This window comes from Ipomoea nil, unplaced genomic scaffold (genome assembly GCF_001879475.1).
Source record: "Ipomoea nil cultivar Tokyo-kokei standard unplaced genomic scaffold, Asagao_1.1 scaffold2219, whole genome shotgun sequence".
NCBI classification, from domain to species: domain Eukaryota; kingdom Viridiplantae; phylum Streptophyta; class Magnoliopsida; order Solanales; family Convolvulaceae; genus Ipomoea; species Ipomoea nil.
Window position 1 is genome coordinate 547,397 of NW_017618647.1, and position 20,376 is coordinate 567,772.

Here is a 20,376-nt window from a genome sequence, read left to right on the forward strand (position 1 = left end):
AACTACCTACATTGATGCACATACGAGAAGCACATAAAAAAAAAAAGCACAATTTAAAATGATTTTTTTGAGAAATAAATAGACAATTTTGCGTTGTCATAAGGAAAATTTGAAAATGTGAACAGATGAACAAGTTCGAATCTCACGATCTAACCTAATTATTGGGGTGGTCTCACTAGATCCAAAATCTATATATATATATATATATATATGTGTGTGTGTGTGTGTGTGTGTGTGTGTGTGTGTGTGTGTGTGTGTGTGTGTGTGTGTGTGTGTGTGGTGTTAAAAATCATTTTGGGCTTAAAAACATTTGGGAGGTAAAATGATGGGTTATTAAATTAGGATAACCAAAGCCCATTGCAAAACAATTAGATTTAGAAACATTTTACTAAAATATTTAGTAGTTGGAAGATAATCCCATTTTGAAAATATTTATATTTAAAAATAATACTGGCTGAAAATACGGGGTGTTATAGGAAATGAACTTCTTACTAATCTATGAGAGATTTCAAGACTATAAGCTTTGCATGTCGAAATCCTAGCTGCTCGTGAGGACCTTGCCTCTGATTCAGACTATAGCACTTCATAAGATGATCACCTTTGTCAATTTATTTGACAGAAAGGGGGAGACATAATTTGGTGAGGGGGAGCTTCGATTTTTGGTAAATTCTAGTTTTCTGATATTTCATTCTCTTTTGATGTTGAATAATCATCTATTTTGTGTTGACATTATCTCTATTGGGTCATGGTTGTTGGATATTATCTCTATCTCTGTTGGACTATCTTTGGTTGACTATTGGATACATTATTTGTTTTGGGTTAAATGGTTTCTTATCTTGCTTGATTGTTGATTGGATTATTGGTGCTTAGGATAATAGAGAGGAGTCCAATGCTAAGTCAAGTGAGTGGCCTATGCCCTTTCACAACATACGTTACTAAGGCTTTGTCTAGGATTCACCTAAACCTTTTCACAAACACCTTGCCTACAACTCTTTCATAGCCAAGCCCCGTAGCGAGCTAAGAAATGCTAAGGATAGGAGCTTGGATTGATCTAGCATAGATCAATCCCTCACACACCATAGGAGGTGATCAAGTTCTTAGGATTCAAACAAATCAATCCTCAACAACAAGGCATTCAAGCAATGACATCAATCAATCCCTAATTAAGAAATAAGTCATGAAACCATCATCAACACACAGTAGCACAGTCCAAACCCTAGCTAATCTAGCCTACCATACTCAAATTAAACATAAAAGCATACATGAATCCAAACATAGCTAAGCAAAATAGAAATGGAAAAGGGATAGAAATTGTACCAAAAGGAGATTAACAAAATGAAAACAAACTTGTAAGATCCTTGAATTGGAGTTTGTTAAGCTCTTCCTTCAAGCAATCCCTCTAGACAATCTTCTACAAAAGTGTTCTTCTCCTAATCTACTTGCTAAGCTTTTCTATTTTTCCCTTTCTAAAAACTTTTCTCCTCCTCCAAAAATTTTGATCTAAAAACATTTTAAATAGCCTCCCCTTTCAATTCCTTCCGCAGCTCCGTCCAACGTGTCGTGCAACGTCCAAACAACGTGCGTTGCTCGAGAATTTTATTCTCCAACGTCCTCCGCAACGTGCGTTGCTCGGCGCATTGAACTTATTGGAATTTCAGCCCCGTTTCACTCCTCCACAACGTGCACTGCAGCACACGTTGTGGCTGCATTGCTCGGTCTCGGCTTGTCTCCTTATTCCGCTTTGCTCCCGGTTGTGTCACTTCGCCTCGTTTAAGCCCGAAACTCACCTGAAAACTTGTAAAACACAAAGTGCGGTGATAATTTCCTAAATAATGTAAACCATGGCTATTTGGCACACAATTGCTACACAAAGGATTACTTTAAGCCTAGATTCACTCTAAAGGAACCCTAAAAGTGTGTGTCTTTGGCACTTATCAACGACAACGAACAAGTACATTAAATTGGTGGTTAAATCTCAAATATTTATATCTTATTATCTCACTCTTGGTTTGTGCTAAGGACTCTATGTGATTCTCGCAAGAAGTTATTATGGTGTATTGAAGATTGAAGTTTTATTGTAGCATGCACGATCCCACTCAAAGCAGATGTTGAAGATTGAGTTTGTGTAATTGCCTAAGGCCATTTTGTGTATGGTTATGTCTTATCAACCCCTGTAATCTTTGGTGATTATCTAGTGGATTGGACTAATGTGAGTTAGCCCGCAAACACAGAAAAATTTACTCCGAACTGCGTTAACAATTGTTGTGTCCGTGATTCCTTTTCTTTACTTACTTTTTATCTTGCTATGTTTCATTGGGTGTCATTCACGCCTAAACTAAGATATGTAATTGAATTAAAAATTAAGTAGAAATCATTTAGGAATGTCTTACATTTAAGATCTACGATCCTTTTTCAACAACTATGCATGGTCGGAGGTTAGATCCTATAATTTATACATACATATTCAATTCATGTATGTTTGTTGTATATGTTTTCAAAAAAAAAAAAAAAAAATATTCCGCTATCAATCACGCTAGATGAAAACATGGAATCTAGCTAGGGCCGTTAAAGTGAGAAAGCATGGGGGATGATCATTCCTATTAAGAGAGGAAGATACATGTGAGGTCCAATCATGCGGTGCAGCGTAGTTTTCATGCTATTTTGGGTCGCCAAATGAGCATCGAATAACAACAGCAATAATGACGGTCAAAGTCGAGTGGTCAAAGTGATTGAAAGATGCTTGATTTGCTCCTCGGAATCTCTATTTACTCAGATAATTCTACATGTACTTTCAAATTATACTCATATTTTGCACTTCTTATAACATAACATGTCTTGATTGCTTGATTTAGTAGGAGGTCATGATGTTTATCCATTTTTTTTTTCCTCCAATCAAATTTGATCACAAGTGGGAGTATGGTTTTGAAAGTACATCTAGTATTTTGGTTATTTACTTAAAGAAACGGCGCCGTTTTTTGACCGCGGTCCACAGTATAATTTGCCTGGTGACACAGTATTACGTGGATTATAAAAAAATACACTTTTAATATATTAAAAGTATATTATTTGTCTATTGAATATATATTATACAAAATAATATACTTTTAATACTTAAATAATATATTTTTAATGAATATAAAGTATATTTTTAATATAACAAAAGTACATTATTTATGTACTGAAAATACAATATTTAATTAATATATAAAATAATGTAGGCTAAAGTGTCATCCCGCACCATGAACCACTCTTGATTATTCATGCCGCACCATGAACTTTAATAAGTGATATTTAGAGCCATAAACCAATTTTTGTTTTTCGTCTAGAACTTTTTACAGGTTTCCTACAGGTCACCGGTAATAATATTGCTGACATGGAATTTTTTATTAGTTTTTTTTTGATATTTTTCTTCTTTCGCCTTCGTATTATTATTATTATTATTATTATTATTATTATTATTATTATTATTATTATTATTTTGCATTTTTTTCTTTTTTCCTAAACATATAGGCCCGCTCTGCGTTTTGCTTCTCGTTTCTCCGATTCCAAACTCCGCAAAGCAGGCCTGATCAGAGAAATGAGAAGCGAAAAAAGCAGAGCAGGCCTATACGTTTAGGGAAAACGAAAAATACGAAAAAAATAATAATAATAATACGAAGGCAAAAGAAGAAAAAATTAAAAAAATAATAATAAAAAATTCCACGTCAGCATTATTATTACCGGTAACTTGTAGGAAACCTGTAAAAAGTTCTAGACGAAAAAAAAATTATGGTTTATGGCTCTAAATATCACTTATTAAATTTCATGGTACGGCATGAATAATCAGGAATGGTTCATGGTGCGGGATGACACTTTAGCCAATAATGTATTTTTAGTATTCAAATAATATACATTTATGTACAGAGATAATATATTTTTTATTTATAGTATGAATCATGGTGTACAGAATAATGATTGTCGAGAAAAAGGGTAAAACCAAAGCTTGGTGGAGCGAGCTGAGCTGAGGATTGGATGCATATGATGCCTTGATGATCCTATCCGCCCAAGTTAAAAGAATTAATGATAGGAATGCATCTATAGTGTTGTGCCGTACTTAGCCAAATCAAGCCTGTCACGGTTTCCACTCACCAAAAATGGCGTTTCCTAATCCTGTGTCACATCTTGATCTACCCCCTCAGCCCACCGATCATTATTTTGTGGACCATAGTTCACACATTTGTGTGAATCACAGCTTAAAAACATATAAAGTATATTATTATAACTAATAAAATAAATTATTTTAACACATATAAAATACATTATTCTAACTCATAAAATACATTATTCTAATATATAAAGTATATTATTCTAACTAATAAAATACATTATCTTACTTCAGAATTTCATTATTTTAACACATAAAATATATTATTCAAACTCATAAAATATAATATCTTACCCCATAATATTTTTTATTTTAACACGCACACGAAACAAATTTTTTTTTACATCAAAATAATATTGTTTTGTATCATAATCCACACCGCTGTGTGAATCACGATCTGTAGAATACAAATAAGAAGAAAATGGAGAATTGATTATATATTGTCTCTTGTCTAAACCTCAATACAAGCACTCTATTTATAGTGCCAACAAGATGATGAAGAATGAATACAAAGAAAACCAAGAGACACATGGAAAACCCAAGAGACATATGGAAAACCCAAGAGACACATGAAAATTAAATTAGATGATTAATATCATCAAATATCTCAACACCCCCTCTCAAGTTGGAGCATGCGGATCTGAAATGCCCAACTTGTGAAGAAGAAATTCAAATTGCCTTTGCCCCAGAGCCTTTGTGAAGATATCAGCTAATTGCGAATTGGTAGGAATGTAGGAAGGGAAGATCAAACCATCTTTAATTGCATCGCGAACAAAATGACAATCCACTTCAATGTGTTTTGTGCGTTCATGAAAGACTGGATTCTTTGCAATATGAAGAGCCGATTGACTGTCACAAAATAACTTTATGGTTTTGGGATGATGAACCCCAAGACTTAACAACAAGCCCTTTAACCATTTGAGTTCACAAGTAACGGCTACCATCGATCTGTATTCTGCTTCTGCGGAAGAACGAGAAACAGTAGTTTGTTTCTTTGTTTTCCACGAGACTGGAGAATGGCCAAGAAAAACCAACCAACCCGTAAGCGATCGCCGAGTAGTAGGACATGCGGCCCAATCCGAATCACACCATCCCTGTAGCGTTAGATCACTGTCTGCTCGTAGGAGAATCCCTTGACCCGGTGTACCTTTCAAATAACGGACAACTCTTAAAGCTGCCTCCCAGTGCTCATCATGTGGTTCTTGCATGAATTGAGACAACACATGAATAGAGTATGCGAGATCCGGTCGAGTTACGGCCAAATAGATAAGTCTTCCAACTAGACGCCGATAAGCTGCCGGATTAGAGAAAATTGGGCCACTAGCTAAGCCGAGTTTGTGGTTTTGCTCAATAGGAACATTAACCGGCTTGGCCCCCAACAATCCTGCTTCAGAAATAATATCAAGGGTATATTTCCTTTGACACAAAAACAGTCCAGAAGCGCTACGAGCAACCTCAATACCAAGAAAGTACTTTAGAGTGCCGAGATCTTTCATATGAAAACAATCGCTGAGATAAGCCTTAAATGTCTTTAGAGCAGCAGAATCATTCCCAGAAATGATGAGATCATCGACATAAACAAGTACATTTATCTGAATTCCACCCCGAGTAAAGGTGAATAAGGAGTAGTCGGAATAGGATTGTAAGAAACCATACCCTTTCAAGGCCGTAACAAGTTTCGCAAACCAGCACCTCGGTGCCTGCTTTAATCCATACAAGGACTTGCGCAATCGACACACTAATTTAGGATCGGATGCCTCAAAGCCTGGGGGAAGCTTCATATACACCTCTTCATCGAGATTACCGTGCAGAAAAGCATTATGCACATCCATCTGATGTAGTTCCCAATTTTTAGAGACTGCAATGGCAAGAAGTGCACGAACAGTAGTCATTTTGGCAACAGGAGCAAACGTTTCAGTGTAATCGATGCCTTCTTCCTGATGATTACCAAGAGCCACTAATCTTGATTTGAGTCTTTCAATCGACCCATTTGAATTATATTTGATTCGATACACCCAATGACTCCCAAGAGCCTTTTTCCCAGGTGGGAGATGTTCAAGAGTCCAAGTTTGATTGTCTTCGAGGGCCCGAATTTCATTTGTCATAGATTCTTTCCAGCCGCTATGTGTCATCGCCTCTTTAAAAGATTTTGGTTCTTTTTCAGAAAGAATTGCTGCCATAAAAGTTCTGTATGGCAGAGAAAAATTGTCACAATTAATGTAATGTGCTAAAGGATAAGGAGTACCTGAGGGAGACTGTGGAGACGGTGTGACGGAGGATGGACTTTTAACAACAGTAGAATTAATAACATAGTCGCGCATCCACACTGAAGGAACTTTATTTCTCATACCCCGACCCATCTCAACATTCTGATCTTGGTTATTCGGAACAAGATTACTAGTGTGTTGTTCAGGCTGTGAGCTGAACTCGGGTATGGAGTCTGACTCAGGTTGAGAGGTTGGCTCGGGTGTAAATCTTGGCTCAGGTTGAGGGTTTGGCTCGTTTGTGGAGCTGGGTTCCTCCTCATCGATGATTGCAGAAAAATCTTCATGAACAAATTCTTCATGAGGAATGGTAGCCGTATCTGCGAGGGGAAAGGGAAAAACATCCTCAAAAAATTTCACATCACGGGAAACAAAAAATTCTTTGGTTTCAAGATCATACAGCTTCCAACCCTTTTTCCCAAACGGATATCCCATAAAGATGCACTTTCGACTCTTACTAGCAAATTTATCGCCTTTTTCTTTTTGATTGTGAGCAAAGCATAGACATCCAAAAACACGAATTGTGTTGTAAGATGGAGGACTACCAAAGAGAAGTTCATAGGAACTTTTGTTATCAAGCAATGGTGTTGGTGTCCGATTGATCAGATGTGCGGCCGCAAGAACACATTCTCCCCAAAAATAAATTGGCAAACTAGCTTGAAATCGCAAAGCTCTCGCTACATTGAGAATATGTTTATGTTTCCGCTCAACCCTACCATTTTGTTGAGGAGTTCCCACACAAGAAGTTTGAAATATAATTCCAGTGGCAGGAAAAAAAATCACGCAAGCAATGGAATTCAGTACCGTTGTCACTCTGAACGACTTTGATTGATTGGGAGAATTGTCTATCAATCATAGCGACAAAAGACAAAAACATTTTGAGAACCTCAGTTTTATCAACCATCAAATAAATCCAAACTGCTCGCGAATAATCATCTATTATAGTCAAGAAATAACGCGCACCACAAGAGGATTGATGTTTGTAAGGACCCCACAAATCAAAATGTATTTTCTCAAATATTCGAGAAGCTCTGCTATTACTCAAAGGAAACTTTTCTCTAGGTTGCTTAGCACTAAAGCAAACCTCACAAGCTTTATTAAAACTTCCCACAGTTCCAACAGAGGGAAGTAGCTTTACCACTTTTTTAGATGGATGACCCATTCGTTGATGCCAAAGATTGATTGAAGTGGTCACACCATTTACTGTAAGATGTTGCACTGATTCGGTTCCCTTGAAGTAGTAAAGTCCATCCCGTCTAACACCCGTTCCAATCAGCTCCCTCGATTGGTCCTGTATAGCACACATATGAGAGTTAAAGAGAACACTGCTCTGCATATCATCATTTAACTGAGATACAGAAATAAGATTGCAACTTAAAGACGGAACATAAAGAACATGATGAAGAATAATTTTGTCTGTTAATCGAACCGAGCCTTCTTGAGTTGCAACCACTGTTTTTCCGTTAGGTAAACCAACAGGGCAATGAAATATATCTTTTGCATCAGTCATCCGAGTGGAATCACCAGTAACATGACGAGAGGCCCCTGTGTCAATTATCCACAATCGTGCATCAAAATTACCAGTCAATTGATCATCAGAAACCTTTGTACCACTAATTAGCCCTGTTAATGCCTTCCATTGGTCCGGTGAGAATAAATGAGATGAGGGAACTCCACAGCTGTCAGTGGGCTTTTTGGTTAAAGTGGCATTGGCACGGGGAACACCTCTACCCCGTCCACTGCGTCCTCCACGCGCGTTGTTGCCACGATTCTCATACCAATCTGGATAGCCATGTATTTCGAAGCATTGAGATACGTCATGGCCAGATTTCTTGCAGTGAGTACAAGAGAGATGAGATTTGTCTGGTTTATCAAAGCGACCACGACCCTTGCCAGAACCGGTATTGACAGCAAAACTCATAACTTCTGGTGACTTGTCTTCGGGGATTGTAGTTAAGCTAATTGTCTCTTCTTGAAGGACCATTTGATAAGCACGGTCAAGTGATGGTAATGGATCTATGGACAGAATATTAGTGTGAACTTGTGCATAATACTCTGAACAAAGACCCATTAAAAATTGATGTAGCTTGCTATTTTCTCGTCGTGCCTCATGTTCACTGCCGGCGGTACAAGAGACACAACAGGAACATTTAATAATAGGCTCATGGGTATGTAATTCTTCCCATAGTGCTGACAACTGGCCAAAATATATGGACACAGACATATTCTTAGACTGCTCACATTTAACAATAGATGATTTTAATTGTTGAATGCGTGGCCCATTAGTCACTGCAAATCTTTTCGCGAGAGTATCCCATAACTTTTTGGCATCCCTGTATTTAGCAAGAGAGCGTTTTACCTCAGGACTAATAGTGTTCATTAGCCAAGAAATAAGCATAGTGTTGATTGTGGTCCAATCCGACTGAGAACAAGGTGGAGTCGGTCCAGTGATCGTTCCATTAAGGAAATCAAATTTTCGTCGTGCCTCCAACGCCGTTTGTATGTCAGCAGCCCAATCATCATAGTTGTTTCCGGTCAAACGTGTCGGGGTTATGAAATCACCCGGTCAATCTTGAGGACCAAGGTAAAAGGAAGAGTTTGGTTCAATTTTGGGTTGAGGTTGGGGAGGCTGCGCCAGCGGCTGGTTGTCGTCGGCCATGGATGAGTTTATACGCAGGTATAAACCTTAGCGACTGATACCATGTAGAATACAAATAAGAAGAAAATGAAGAATTGATTATATATTGTCTCTTGTCTAAACCTTAATACAAGCACTCTATTTATAGTGCCAACAAGATGATGAAGAATGAATACAAAGAAAACAAAGAGACACATGGAAAACTCAAGAGACACATGGGAAACCCAAGAGACATATGGAAAACCCAAGAGACACATGAAAATTAAATTAGATGATTAATATCATCAAATATCTCAACACGATCACACAATAATTTGCCTATCAGCCTATTATGATTCTTGTATATAAATTTATTTTCTACGTTGCCTAGTTCGTAGTTTTTCATTAAGAGAGATGCAAAATTACACGTACTACACATTACAAAAGTTTGAGACAATGTTTATTGGCTTAATTACTAAGACAATTTAGTAACCACATGTGTGTAAATTAAATAACTTACAATGATTATACATTGTATAAGAGGTAATAATTAAGGGATGGAATTTTAAAGTTTTTTCTAAATTTATTTTTTCGGTAAAATTTTTTATTATCTACTGGATATAATAAGAGCTAATAAAGTTATGCTTATAAAGGAAATTAAAAAAGGTTGGTGCAATTATTGTTGAAAAGAATAGTTTACTTTTCCTAAATACCCCCGCATTTCGTCCTTGTAAATTTTAATAACGAAATATTTCGTTAACTATTTATTATTCTTAACTTACTCATTGATTTCTATAAGGAAGACCGTCTTAGGTTCGAATCCATCCCAATCAGAGTTAACATAATTGTTAAACATATACTATGAATATGTTAGAGTTTATTAAAAAATATATATATATAATGCACTTTCGTCAATTACTTAGCCAGACTATATACGTAATATTCAAAGTTGAGCATCAAGGATTAGAAATAAAGCACCTTCAAATCAGTTTCATGCATTTTTTTTTAAAAAAAAAATCTAGGTTAATTTATTTTTTTCTTCCTTTTTTTGGTTTAATTCATATTCTTTTGATTATATTTAGAATAAGACTCTATATATATATATATATATATATATATATATATATATATATATATATATAGAGAGAGAGAGAGAGAGAGAGAAAGAGAGAGAGAGAGGAGTGATCACATGTGGCCATGTTGTTAGGTGTGGTCATATGGTCAATTATAGACCATTAGATTAGATAGATCTAATGAATCATATTAATCAAGATTTTTTCAGTATTTTCGCGCACATTTTCCTACCCAGCGAACTGTAAGGGTAAACTTGTCATAAAACACCGGAATAAGGAAAATCACATTGTTGTGTGTTTTATTACACTATTGGTGCATGTTGTCAACACTGTTGGTGTATTCTGGAACTCGACCGCAATAAATGGCCACTGTAATTACCATAACACAGGAATACACCATTGGTGTGTTTCACTATGGTTTGTTTTGTTACACTATTGGTGTATGTTGTCAACACTGTTGGTGTATTCTAGAACCCGCCCGCTATAAATGGTCACTGTAATTACCATAACACCCCCACTTACTAAAACGCGCGAAAATCCTCAGAATTACCACAGCCTTTAGATTAAACTGATTCAATAACACAGATACGACCACACGACCACACCTAATGACATGACCACATATAAGTGTTTTTCTATATATATATATATATATATATATATATATATATATATATATATATATATATATATATATATATATATATATATAGGGATGCACTCAGGTGCGAATAAGTGCCCAGGAAGGAATATGCGAACGAATCAGCGCGCGACACGTGTCCAGATTTAATAACTTAAAAAAAAACACGGTGGCATTTTCGTAAATAATTGAACATCGAAGTGCAAGTAAAATCACTTACAAAGTTACAAGTGCACCTACTTTCACCTATTAGTGCATGTAATTTTGCCTTGTTAGCATTCACTTTCCGCCAACATTCATGCACCTGGGTGAGCTTATAACTATAGGTGCAACTATTTATAACTATATGTGCAACTAATTACAACTATAGGTGCACCTACTTTCACCTATAAGTGCATGTAATTTTGCCTTGTTAACATTCATTGATCTGAGTTCAGCGGGTAGTAATACCCTTGAAAACCACCCGCAAACATTCATGCACCTAGGTGCAACTACTTATAACTATCTGTGCAACTACTTAGAACTATAGGTGCAACTATTTATAACTATAGGTGCACTTAGTATTGATGCTCATTGTAAATTTTTACTTGCACCTATAATACATTTTACATGCACTTGTAATACATTTTACTTGCACTTTGATGTACAATTATTTATGAAAATGCCACCGCGCTTTTTTAAAAAAATCAGTGTTTCTCATCCATTAGATCTGGACACGTGGACGGACATAATCCATTCCTATTTCGCGCATGGGCGAAGCATTCGCACCCCAGTGCGTATATATATATATATATATATATATATATATATATATATATATATATATATATATATATATATATATATATATATATATATATATATATATATATATATATATATCGGGAATGAATCAGGTGCAGGAATAGCTAACCGTGCGGTTATGCGGATGGACACGCATTACGCATTAAACTGACGCAAATTAAGTACACAATAGAGAGAGAATAATGCGATATTATTTCTCTAGTGTTTGGCCTTCAAAGTGCCAACCTTCTACACGATGATCCCAGTGGGATATTTATACATAGATGTAGGTTTCATACATGGTAAGTAAGGCTGGCGTGCAGCCACGCCCAAGGGGGGATAGGGCTGACGTAAGTGCTGACGTGCTGTCAACTTATTGCATTTTCCATACGAACTAATTAAAGAAGCTAAATAATGAGCGAAGATCGCCTCCGTAGAATCTGCTGAACGCGTTTCTGGGTGTGTGCCCGGTCGGGAATGGTCCCGGCTGTAGAGCTTGGTCACTCGACCGGGTCCCAGAAAGGCATATGATTAGGAAGCACCGCTCGCACGGCCTAGTCGCCCGCCCGAACCCCAGGGGTGTCTGATCGGAGACACGCCGACCGCCGTGACTGGTCGCCCAACCGCAATGCATCCGAGAGCCCGCCCAGGGGTGCTCCGGCTAGCGGGCTGGCCGTTCTAATAGTGCTTGACGGCCATTGTGAGGTGCTTCGCATCGTGGCTGAGGGGTCTCTAGCGATCCTCCCTTTATTAAGTATTGAGCCGTCTCTTTGTCTGGCTTCCTTATCTGACCTCTCATCCCGGCGGCAGATTTGGGTATCAATCACCAGTCCCTCACTTTTTTAGGTTTTAGCTGATCGTTAACCTGAAAAAGTAAAGAAAAAGAAAAGAACACAAGTTCCTCAAGCACCCTGACCGCCTGCTTCTTGATTCGCCCTGATTCGTCCGCAACCCGAGCGGGTTCTCGGCTGATTCCGTTGTTCCTGACTAGTCCCGCTGTTCCTGACTGGTTCTGCGGGGGCGGTACGGTCGCGATAGGCTTAATTATGACTTTTCCGCTAATTCCGCCGATTACGTCTTCAAAACGTGTCTCTTCATAACCATCACCTCAAATGTAACATCAGCGCCCCCCGTCTGTCGGATCTGAGACACGCGTCACGATCTCATTGCTCATACGACCTTATAAATACCCCTCTTCCTCCTTACATCTTCCTCCTCATGCCTCTCAACCTTATCCCGTCCTTCCACCCTCTCTTCTCCAACACTACGGGATAATACCCGGTTGGCTGACGCCCAATGCTTGCTGCTCGCCGGCCACCTTCCTCACCTACCGTCATCGCCTTAGGGTGGAGGCTTCTGTTCCAATAGTTTTCCCAGCCTGCACACGTAGGCCAAGTCTCCCCGGGCTTGGTACAGCCACTGCCGCGTCAAGAAGGCAACCACCAAAAGGATCAACGGAGGGGGTGAACTTAGAGTAGACAGGTCGACCATTTTTTCTATTTAAACATAACCTGCCCTTCGGGGCTTTAGAATGTGAAACTTGCCAGGCGGGCCTTTTGTTTATCAACTGCTTTCCTTTCCTTCTGGCCTGTTTATTTTCTGAGTACAACTGTCCGCCCGCGTGGCACGGACGGGCTTTTAGAGTTGCCACATCCTTCGATGGGTGAGGCAGGCTGCCTACGAGCCCCCGAGGAACTTCAAAACTCACTAAGTCCCTCAGTGGGTGAGGCTGGCTACCTATGAGCCCTAGAGGAACTTCAAACCTCGCTAAGCCCCCCAATGGCCGAGGTTGGCTACCTACCAGCCCCCGAGGAACTTCAAAACTCGCTAAGTCTCTCAGTGGACGAGGCTGGCTGCCTACAAGCACCCGAGGAACTTCAAAATTCGCTAAGTCCCTCAAGGGGCGAGGTTGGCTGCCTACGAGCCCCCAAGGAACTTCAAAATTCGCTAAGTCCATCGGCGGGCTAGGCTGGCTGCCTACGAGCCCCCGAAGAACTTCAAAATTCACTAAGTCGCTTAGTGGGCGAGGCCAGCCGCCTACGAGCCCCCGAGGAACTTCAAAATTTGAAAGGTCCCTCAGTGGGCGAGGCTAGCTGCCTACGAGCCCCCCGAGTAACTTCCAAACTCGCTAAGTCTCTCAGTGGGCGAGGCTGGATGCCTACGAGCCCCCGAGGAATTTCAAAACTCGCTACGTCTCTCAACGGGCGAGGCTAGCGGCCTACGAGCCCCCGAGGAACTTCAATACACGCCATGGCCGCCTTCGCCTGAGCAGGCGGTATCAGCCATCCTCGTAGAGAGGAGGTGATCTTCCTCGCGGCATAGCCGCCTCCGCATTAGTAGGCAGTATCAGCCGTCTGATGAACATAATTTATTATATTATTTTAATAAAGTTTGTTATATTTAATAATTTAATATTTAGTACATTTTGTATTTTCACTCATTATTAATTAGTTTTGTTAAATATAATAATTGGGCTTAGTTAAGTTATTATTATTTTAATAATAAATATTAAATTCTTGTTTTAGTTGATAAAATTTTACCAGCCCATTTCTAAACCCAAGTCTAGGGCCCATTCTTAATTAAATGGTCCTTCCCCCTTTCTGATGATCACAAAAGCTTACGGAGAGAGGCGCAGAGTACGGGAACAGCCACATCCACGACCTAGGTGCGACAAGCCATCGACGGGTATGAGGGTGTACTTCCCGAGGCCAACCTAGATAGGATATCGGCCTCCGTGTTTTCTACTCGCGGGATGTGGGTAATCTCATAGGCTTCCAATTTATCTAGCAACCCCCCAGCCACATCCTTATAGAGTACTAGCCTCTCCTCCCTGGTCACGCATTCGTTCTTCAGCAGGTTGACTACCAGGCGGGAATTCGTCTTTATGCGCATGTTGGCGGCATGGAGAGCGATGACTAAACGCAGCCCCCCGATGACCGCCGCGTACTCTTCCTCGTTATTTGAAGCCTGGAAATTGTACCTCAATGCGTAGTATAGGCGGAATCCTTCAAGGGTTGTGATCATAACCCCGCCCTCACAGTGTTTGAAGCTGGTCACACCTTTAGTGTGTAATTCCCACCACTCTTCTGCATCTGGGCCTTCGACCAACGAGCCCTTGACCGGGTAGGCAGAGTATTCTACTATGAAGTCAGTTAAGGATTGAGCCTTGATGGATGGTCGCGGGGCGTATTCGATCCCGTATTGGGTGAGCTCCATCGCCCACTTGAGTAGTCGTCCAGATGAGGTCGGACTGCGCAGCACGCTGACCAGGGGCAGGTCAGTCAGAACTCGGACGATATGAGCTTAGAAGTAAGGTATCAACTTTCTGACAGTTGTGACCAGGGCGAAAGCTACTTTCTCGAGAGGTGAATAATTGATCTCCGCGCCCTTCAGAGTCCGCCCAATGTAGTAAACTGGCAGTTGAGCCTTCTCCTTTTCCAGTACTAGCACAGCTCCGACTGCCTTATGGGAGGCAGTTAGGTATAACAACAATGTTTTTCCCGCCTTCGGTTTTGACAGGAGGGGCGGAGCCAGGAGGTACTTCTTCAGGTCCTCGAAGGCTGCCTGGCATTCTCCAGTCCACCGGAACCCGTCCTGCCTCTTCATAACTTCGAAGAAGGGGAGGGCCCTGTCGGCGGACTTAGACAAGAATCGGCTAAGGGCAGCCATTCGTGCTATCAATCGCTACGTTTAATTTCTTTAAGACTACTGGGTGGTTGCATATCCAAGATGGTCCGCACTTTCTCCGGATTTGGGTCGATTCCTCACCGGGTGACCATGTATCCTAGAAACTTTCCTCCGCGGACCGCGAACGCACACTTCTTTGGATTTAGCCTCAGGTTAAATTTCCTCATGATCTCAAAGCAGTCCGGCAAGTCTTTTACGTGGTCCGTCTCTTCTTTGATTTTAACAAGCATGTCGTCCACGTAAGCGGCCATAGATCCGCCCATCAGCCCTTTGAACAAACGGGCCACCATCCAAGTGTAAGTTGCTCCAGCATTTTTTAGACCGAACGACATTACCTTGTAACAATACACCCCGTCGGGGGTGATAAAGGTGGTCTTTTCCTCGTCCGATTCGTGCATGAATATCTAATGGTACCCACGGAAGGCGTCCATGAAGCTGAGCAGGGCGCAACTAGCCGTATCATCAACTAGCTGGTCGATCCGGGGCAGAGGGAACGGATCCTTTGGGCATGCCCTGTTAAGGTCTGTATAGTCGACGCACATTCTCCACGTCGGCGGCTTGGGCACTAACACCACGTTGGCCAGCCAGCCGGGGTATTTAACCTCTCGAGCGTGCCCTGTCGCTAGCAATGCATCCACTTATTTCTTTACAAATTCCCTGCCGTCATTCAACATATGCCTTCTCTTCAGAGCCACGGGCTTGAGGCTGGGGTCGACCGCCAACCTGTGAGTTATGATTGATCGATCGACTCCAAGCATGTCTTCAGGCCCCCATGCGAATAGTTCCATATATTCCTTTAAGACTGTCGTGACCGCCTGCATCACAGAGGTAGGCAGGCCGATCCCGACCCGGACCACTCTGTGGGGATACTCCGCCTCCAGGATGATTTCCTCCAGTTCTACTATCGGTGTCAGGCGCTCTGCTGGTCGGCCCGACACTTGGTGATTGATGGTGTTCACCCGATCATAACTCTGCCCAACCTTTCGGCAGGCCTGCATGTAGCAACTACGAGCCGTCTTCTGATCGCATCGCACTACTCTGACGCCGGTCAGTGTGCGAAACTTCATACACAGATGCTCGATGGAGATCAAGGCTCCCAGATCATCTATCCCTGGTCGGCCGAGGATAGCGTTGTGTACGCACTCCAGAGCAACGACGACGAAATCTATCTCCAATCTTCTCACCTGAGGCCAAGTGCCCAGCTCGACTGTCAAAGAGACGCACCCTTCCGCCTCGACTGCGTTGCCGGTAAACCCAGCCAAGGGGGTCCTGATTGGTCGCATCTGTTCCCGGACCAGTCCCAACCTCTGGAAAGCTTCAAGATACAGTACGTTGATGTTGTTGCCCCTGTCGACCAACATGCACTGGGTGACTAACACTTGGATGTCCATCGCGATAACTAAGGCGTCTCGATGCGGCGCAGGGCCTCTAGGTAGGACGTCGTCCGTAAAGACGATCGGCTCCCTGGACATCTTCTTATGGTCTTGTTCCTGGAAGGCTATTGCACCTATGTACAACTGTCGGGCGCGTGCCTACCGGGTTCTCGCAGAGTCAGCTCCTTCGTGACCGCTTATTATCATGTTTATCACTGGCTTGTGCCTCCGATACCAATATCTGTCCTTCTCTTGCAGGGGTCGCTTACCCTTGTCCACGGTCTTCGCTCCGATTTGATCGGTTGCCCCCTTCTGTCCGGTTGAGCCTGGCCTACGCCACTAGTTAGGGGGCAACGGCCAGCCACACTTGATGAGCGTCTCAATTTCTTCCTTCAAACCCTCGCACTCCTCCGTGGAATGATTTTTCGTGCGGTGGTACCGGCAATATGGTGGGGGGTCCTTACCGACCACCTGGAGCCTATCTCCCGGCCAGATGGGCGGAGGCGGAGGTAACAGGGCGTGGACCTCGTGGACAGGCTGTGCCATCGGCCGTGGGGCTGGAGCTCCTAGTCAATCCATAATTGGACGAGTTCTCACACGAGTAACGCCTTCCTCCGCTACTCGTCCATCGTGAGGGCTATCCATCTGGGGTCGTTTAGATGAAACTTCATGTCTACGCTTCTGTCTCACTGCTTCCTCCATGTCGGCCAGATGATTGGCCTGCTGGATGTCCTCTGCATATGTTTTGGGATTCTCGTCCCGCAACCGGCTATAGTACCCGTACGCTTTTAAGGACTTAATGAAGAACGTCAGGGCTGTCAGCTCGTCCAAGCTATCCACCGCCTACGCTTCTTTCTACCAGCGCGCAATATACTTGCGTAGGCTATCTCCTTCATCTTGGTGTATCCTAGCCAGATCCGCGACAGATCTCTTAGGCTTCATACTCCCAGTGAAGTGTGTCAGGAACTGGGTGGCTAACTCCTCAAAAGTGTTGATGGATCCCGGGGGGAGCCTGAAGAACCACCTCTGAGCCAGCCCGATTAGTGTCAAGATGAATGCCCGACAAATCATCGGGGATCGGGGCATCGACCCCGATTACCTGTATCTTGGCCTGTAAACTGATGACGTGGTCGCGTGGATTCCCCGTGCCGTCATAAGTAGGATGGTTGGGCAACTTGAACCCGGCCGGTGCCCTGTAAGCCTGCACCTGCGCCGAGAAGGGTGAGGCGGTCAGTGCCCAACCTATCTCTCCCTTCTACCATCCGCCGCAGCTTCTGCATGGCGGCGAGTAGACCGGCCTTTTCAGGGTTTCTGGGGCCGGGCAGAGCGGATAACTCTTCCATTCTTTCTGCAGCTTCAGGTCTTTGTCGCCCAGCTAGCCTCCTTTGGATAATGGCCCGCGGCTGCACTCTAGCTGATCGGGCGGGGAGGTGTTGCCCAGCCCGCTCGCCCAAGCGTTCTAGGACCGACCGCGCGGGGCCGTGGGTCCGAGTCGTGAGTGCGCTGAGCGGATTGCCTGTTGATCAGCGGGCAGGTTGTTCTCCGAGTGCTCTGAATGCCCGAGCCCTGCCCGAGGGTTCTCCACGGGAACCGATCGTGCGGGTTGTTGAACCTCGTCTAGGGGGGCCTGACCCCGCCCGCGCACATACGCATCGAAGGCTTGCGCCATCAGCTCCGAGAAGTTGGATTGGGCTTGAGCGGCAGGCGCTGGCGAGTTCACGCCCGAAGGTGCGGGTGTCGGCGCGACTGTACGTGCATCAGACTGTTCCCCGGAAGCGCGACAACTTAGCTAGTCCCTCAGATCACCAGCGGGAGCGCGGCTGCAGGCGGGCAACTCTGGCCGATTCGCGACAACGGACACATGCCCATTGGTCGGCGGGACGGCGGCGTTGGGACCAGTGTTGCGGTTACTACGCCTAGTACGTGCCATCGGTAAAGCTTGGAAATGGGCTATTTAGTTTCGATCCCCACGGACGGCGCCAATGTTGGTTTTCACAACCTCGATGGCTACACGGCAGGCCAACACTACCGAATAAGGGAATAGGAATGTTTATGCGAGATAGTGAAAATAAAGATAAGACAATAGAGAGAGAACAATGCGATATTATTTCTCAAGGGTTTGGCCTTCAAAGTGTCGACCTTCTACACGATGATCCCAGGGGGATATTTATACATAGATGTAGGTTTCGTACATGGTAAGTAGGGCTGACGTGAATCCACGTCTAAGGGGGGATAGGCCTGACGTAAGTGCTGACGTGCTGTCAACTTACTGGTTTTTTCCGCACGAACTAATTAAGAAAGCTGCCTAATGAGCGAAGATCGCCTCCGTAGAATCCACTGAACGAGTTTCTGGGTGTGTGCCCGGTCGGAAATGGTCCCGGCTGTAGAGCTTGGTCACTCGACCGGGTCTCGGAAAGGCATATGATCAGGGAAGCACTGCCCGCGCGGCCTAGTCACCCGCCCGAACCCCAGAGGTGTCCGGTCGGAGACACGCCGACTGCCGTGATGGGTCGTCCAACCGCAATGCATCCGAGAGCCCGCCCGGGGGCGCGCCGGCTAGCGGGCTGGCCGCTCTAGTAGTGCTTGACGGCCATTGTCATCGTGGCTGAGGGGTCCCTAGCGATTATCCCTGTGTTAAGTAATGAGCCGTCTCTTGGTCTGGTTGCCTTGTCTAACCTCTCATCTAGGCGGCTGATTTGGTGTATATATATATATATATATATATATATATATATATATATATATATATATATATATATATATATATATATATATATATATATATATATATATATATATATATATATATATATATATATCTGTGTGTGTGAGTGTGTGTGTGTGTGTGTAGGGGCGCGCTTAGGTGAGAACGGGCACCCTGAAGAGAAATAAGAACCACTCATAGTCGTCCACGTATCTAGATTAACGAATCAGATGTAATTTTAAAAAATGACGCAATGATATTTTTTTAAATAACTCAAACTTTGGTGCAAGTAAAATGTGATACAAGTGCAAGTAACTGGAGCAAGTTTGCAAATAAAAAGTGTAAGTAAAATCACTTGCAAGTGTAACTATTTTCACTTACAAGTGTAAGTAATTTACCTTGTTAACATTCTTGCACCTAATGGTAAAGTCTTTCACATAGGGACACTTAATGAAAACGTTAGGTGCAATTAATGATAACATTAGGTGCACATAACATTGATGTTCAGTGTACATTTTACTTGCACTTAGATGCACTATATGAAACTGTTATTTGCACTTTTAACACAAATTACTTGCATTTTGATTTTCAATTATTTACGAAAATGTGACTACATTTTTTTTGAAAAATCAGTGTTTTTGATCTATTAGATCTGGACACGTGGACGGATGTAATGCGTTCTGATTATACTTCGATCTGAAGTGAGCAGATCCCTCGTGCGCACCGAAAATTTGGTTATGCCTGCTTAGCCATTGAGTTACCGTAATTTAATTTAGGAATAAGGGTCAAATAGGCCATCGAACTACAAACAATAATGCAATTAGGCCACTGAATCCAAATAAAAAACAATTGGGCCACTAAACTAACCAATTTCATTCAATTATTCTAATTTACAGGTTATTAACAGGTCACCCAAACTATTTAAAATATTTTTTTAAAAAATTATTATTTAAAAATAATAAATTAAAATTAAAAAAAAAACGTTTCTCTTCCCTGCCGGAGACGAAGAACTCTTCGTCTCCATGGCCGGAGACGAAGAAACTTGTCTCCGGCGGAGACGATTAAAGCTTTTTTTTTTAATTATTTTTAAA

General features: G+C 42.3%; 1 protein-coding gene across 1 annotated transcript; it reads right to left on the bottom strand.

The window, feature by feature from the left end:
• Positions 1-7,570: 7,570 nt before the first annotated feature.
• LOC109150229 lies at positions 7,571-8,341 on the bottom strand. The gene is made up of 2 exons (XM_019298144.1): positions 7,990-8,341; positions 7,571-7,699 (listed from the first exon to the last, which is right to left on the bottom strand). Exons 1-2 carry the CDS (start codon positions 8,327-8,329, stop codon positions 7,665-7,667), a joined length of 375 nt encoding a protein of 124 aa, XP_019153689.1. The 5' UTR covers positions 8,330-8,341; the 3' UTR covers positions 7,571-7,664.
• Between the last annotated feature and the right edge of the window lie 12,035 nt (positions 8,342-20,376).

Bases quoted from the DNA above. Each gene is read 5' to 3' on its own strand.
- LOC109150229 (XM_019298144.1), bottom strand. From the start codon at position 8,329: ATGAGTTTTGCTGTCAATACCGGTTCTGGCAAGGGTCGTGGTCGCTTT. The intron at 7,700-7,989 runs GTAATTTTGATG...TGTGCTATACAG, and splicing joins TTCTGATGATCAATTGACTG to GACCAATCGAGGGAGCTGAT.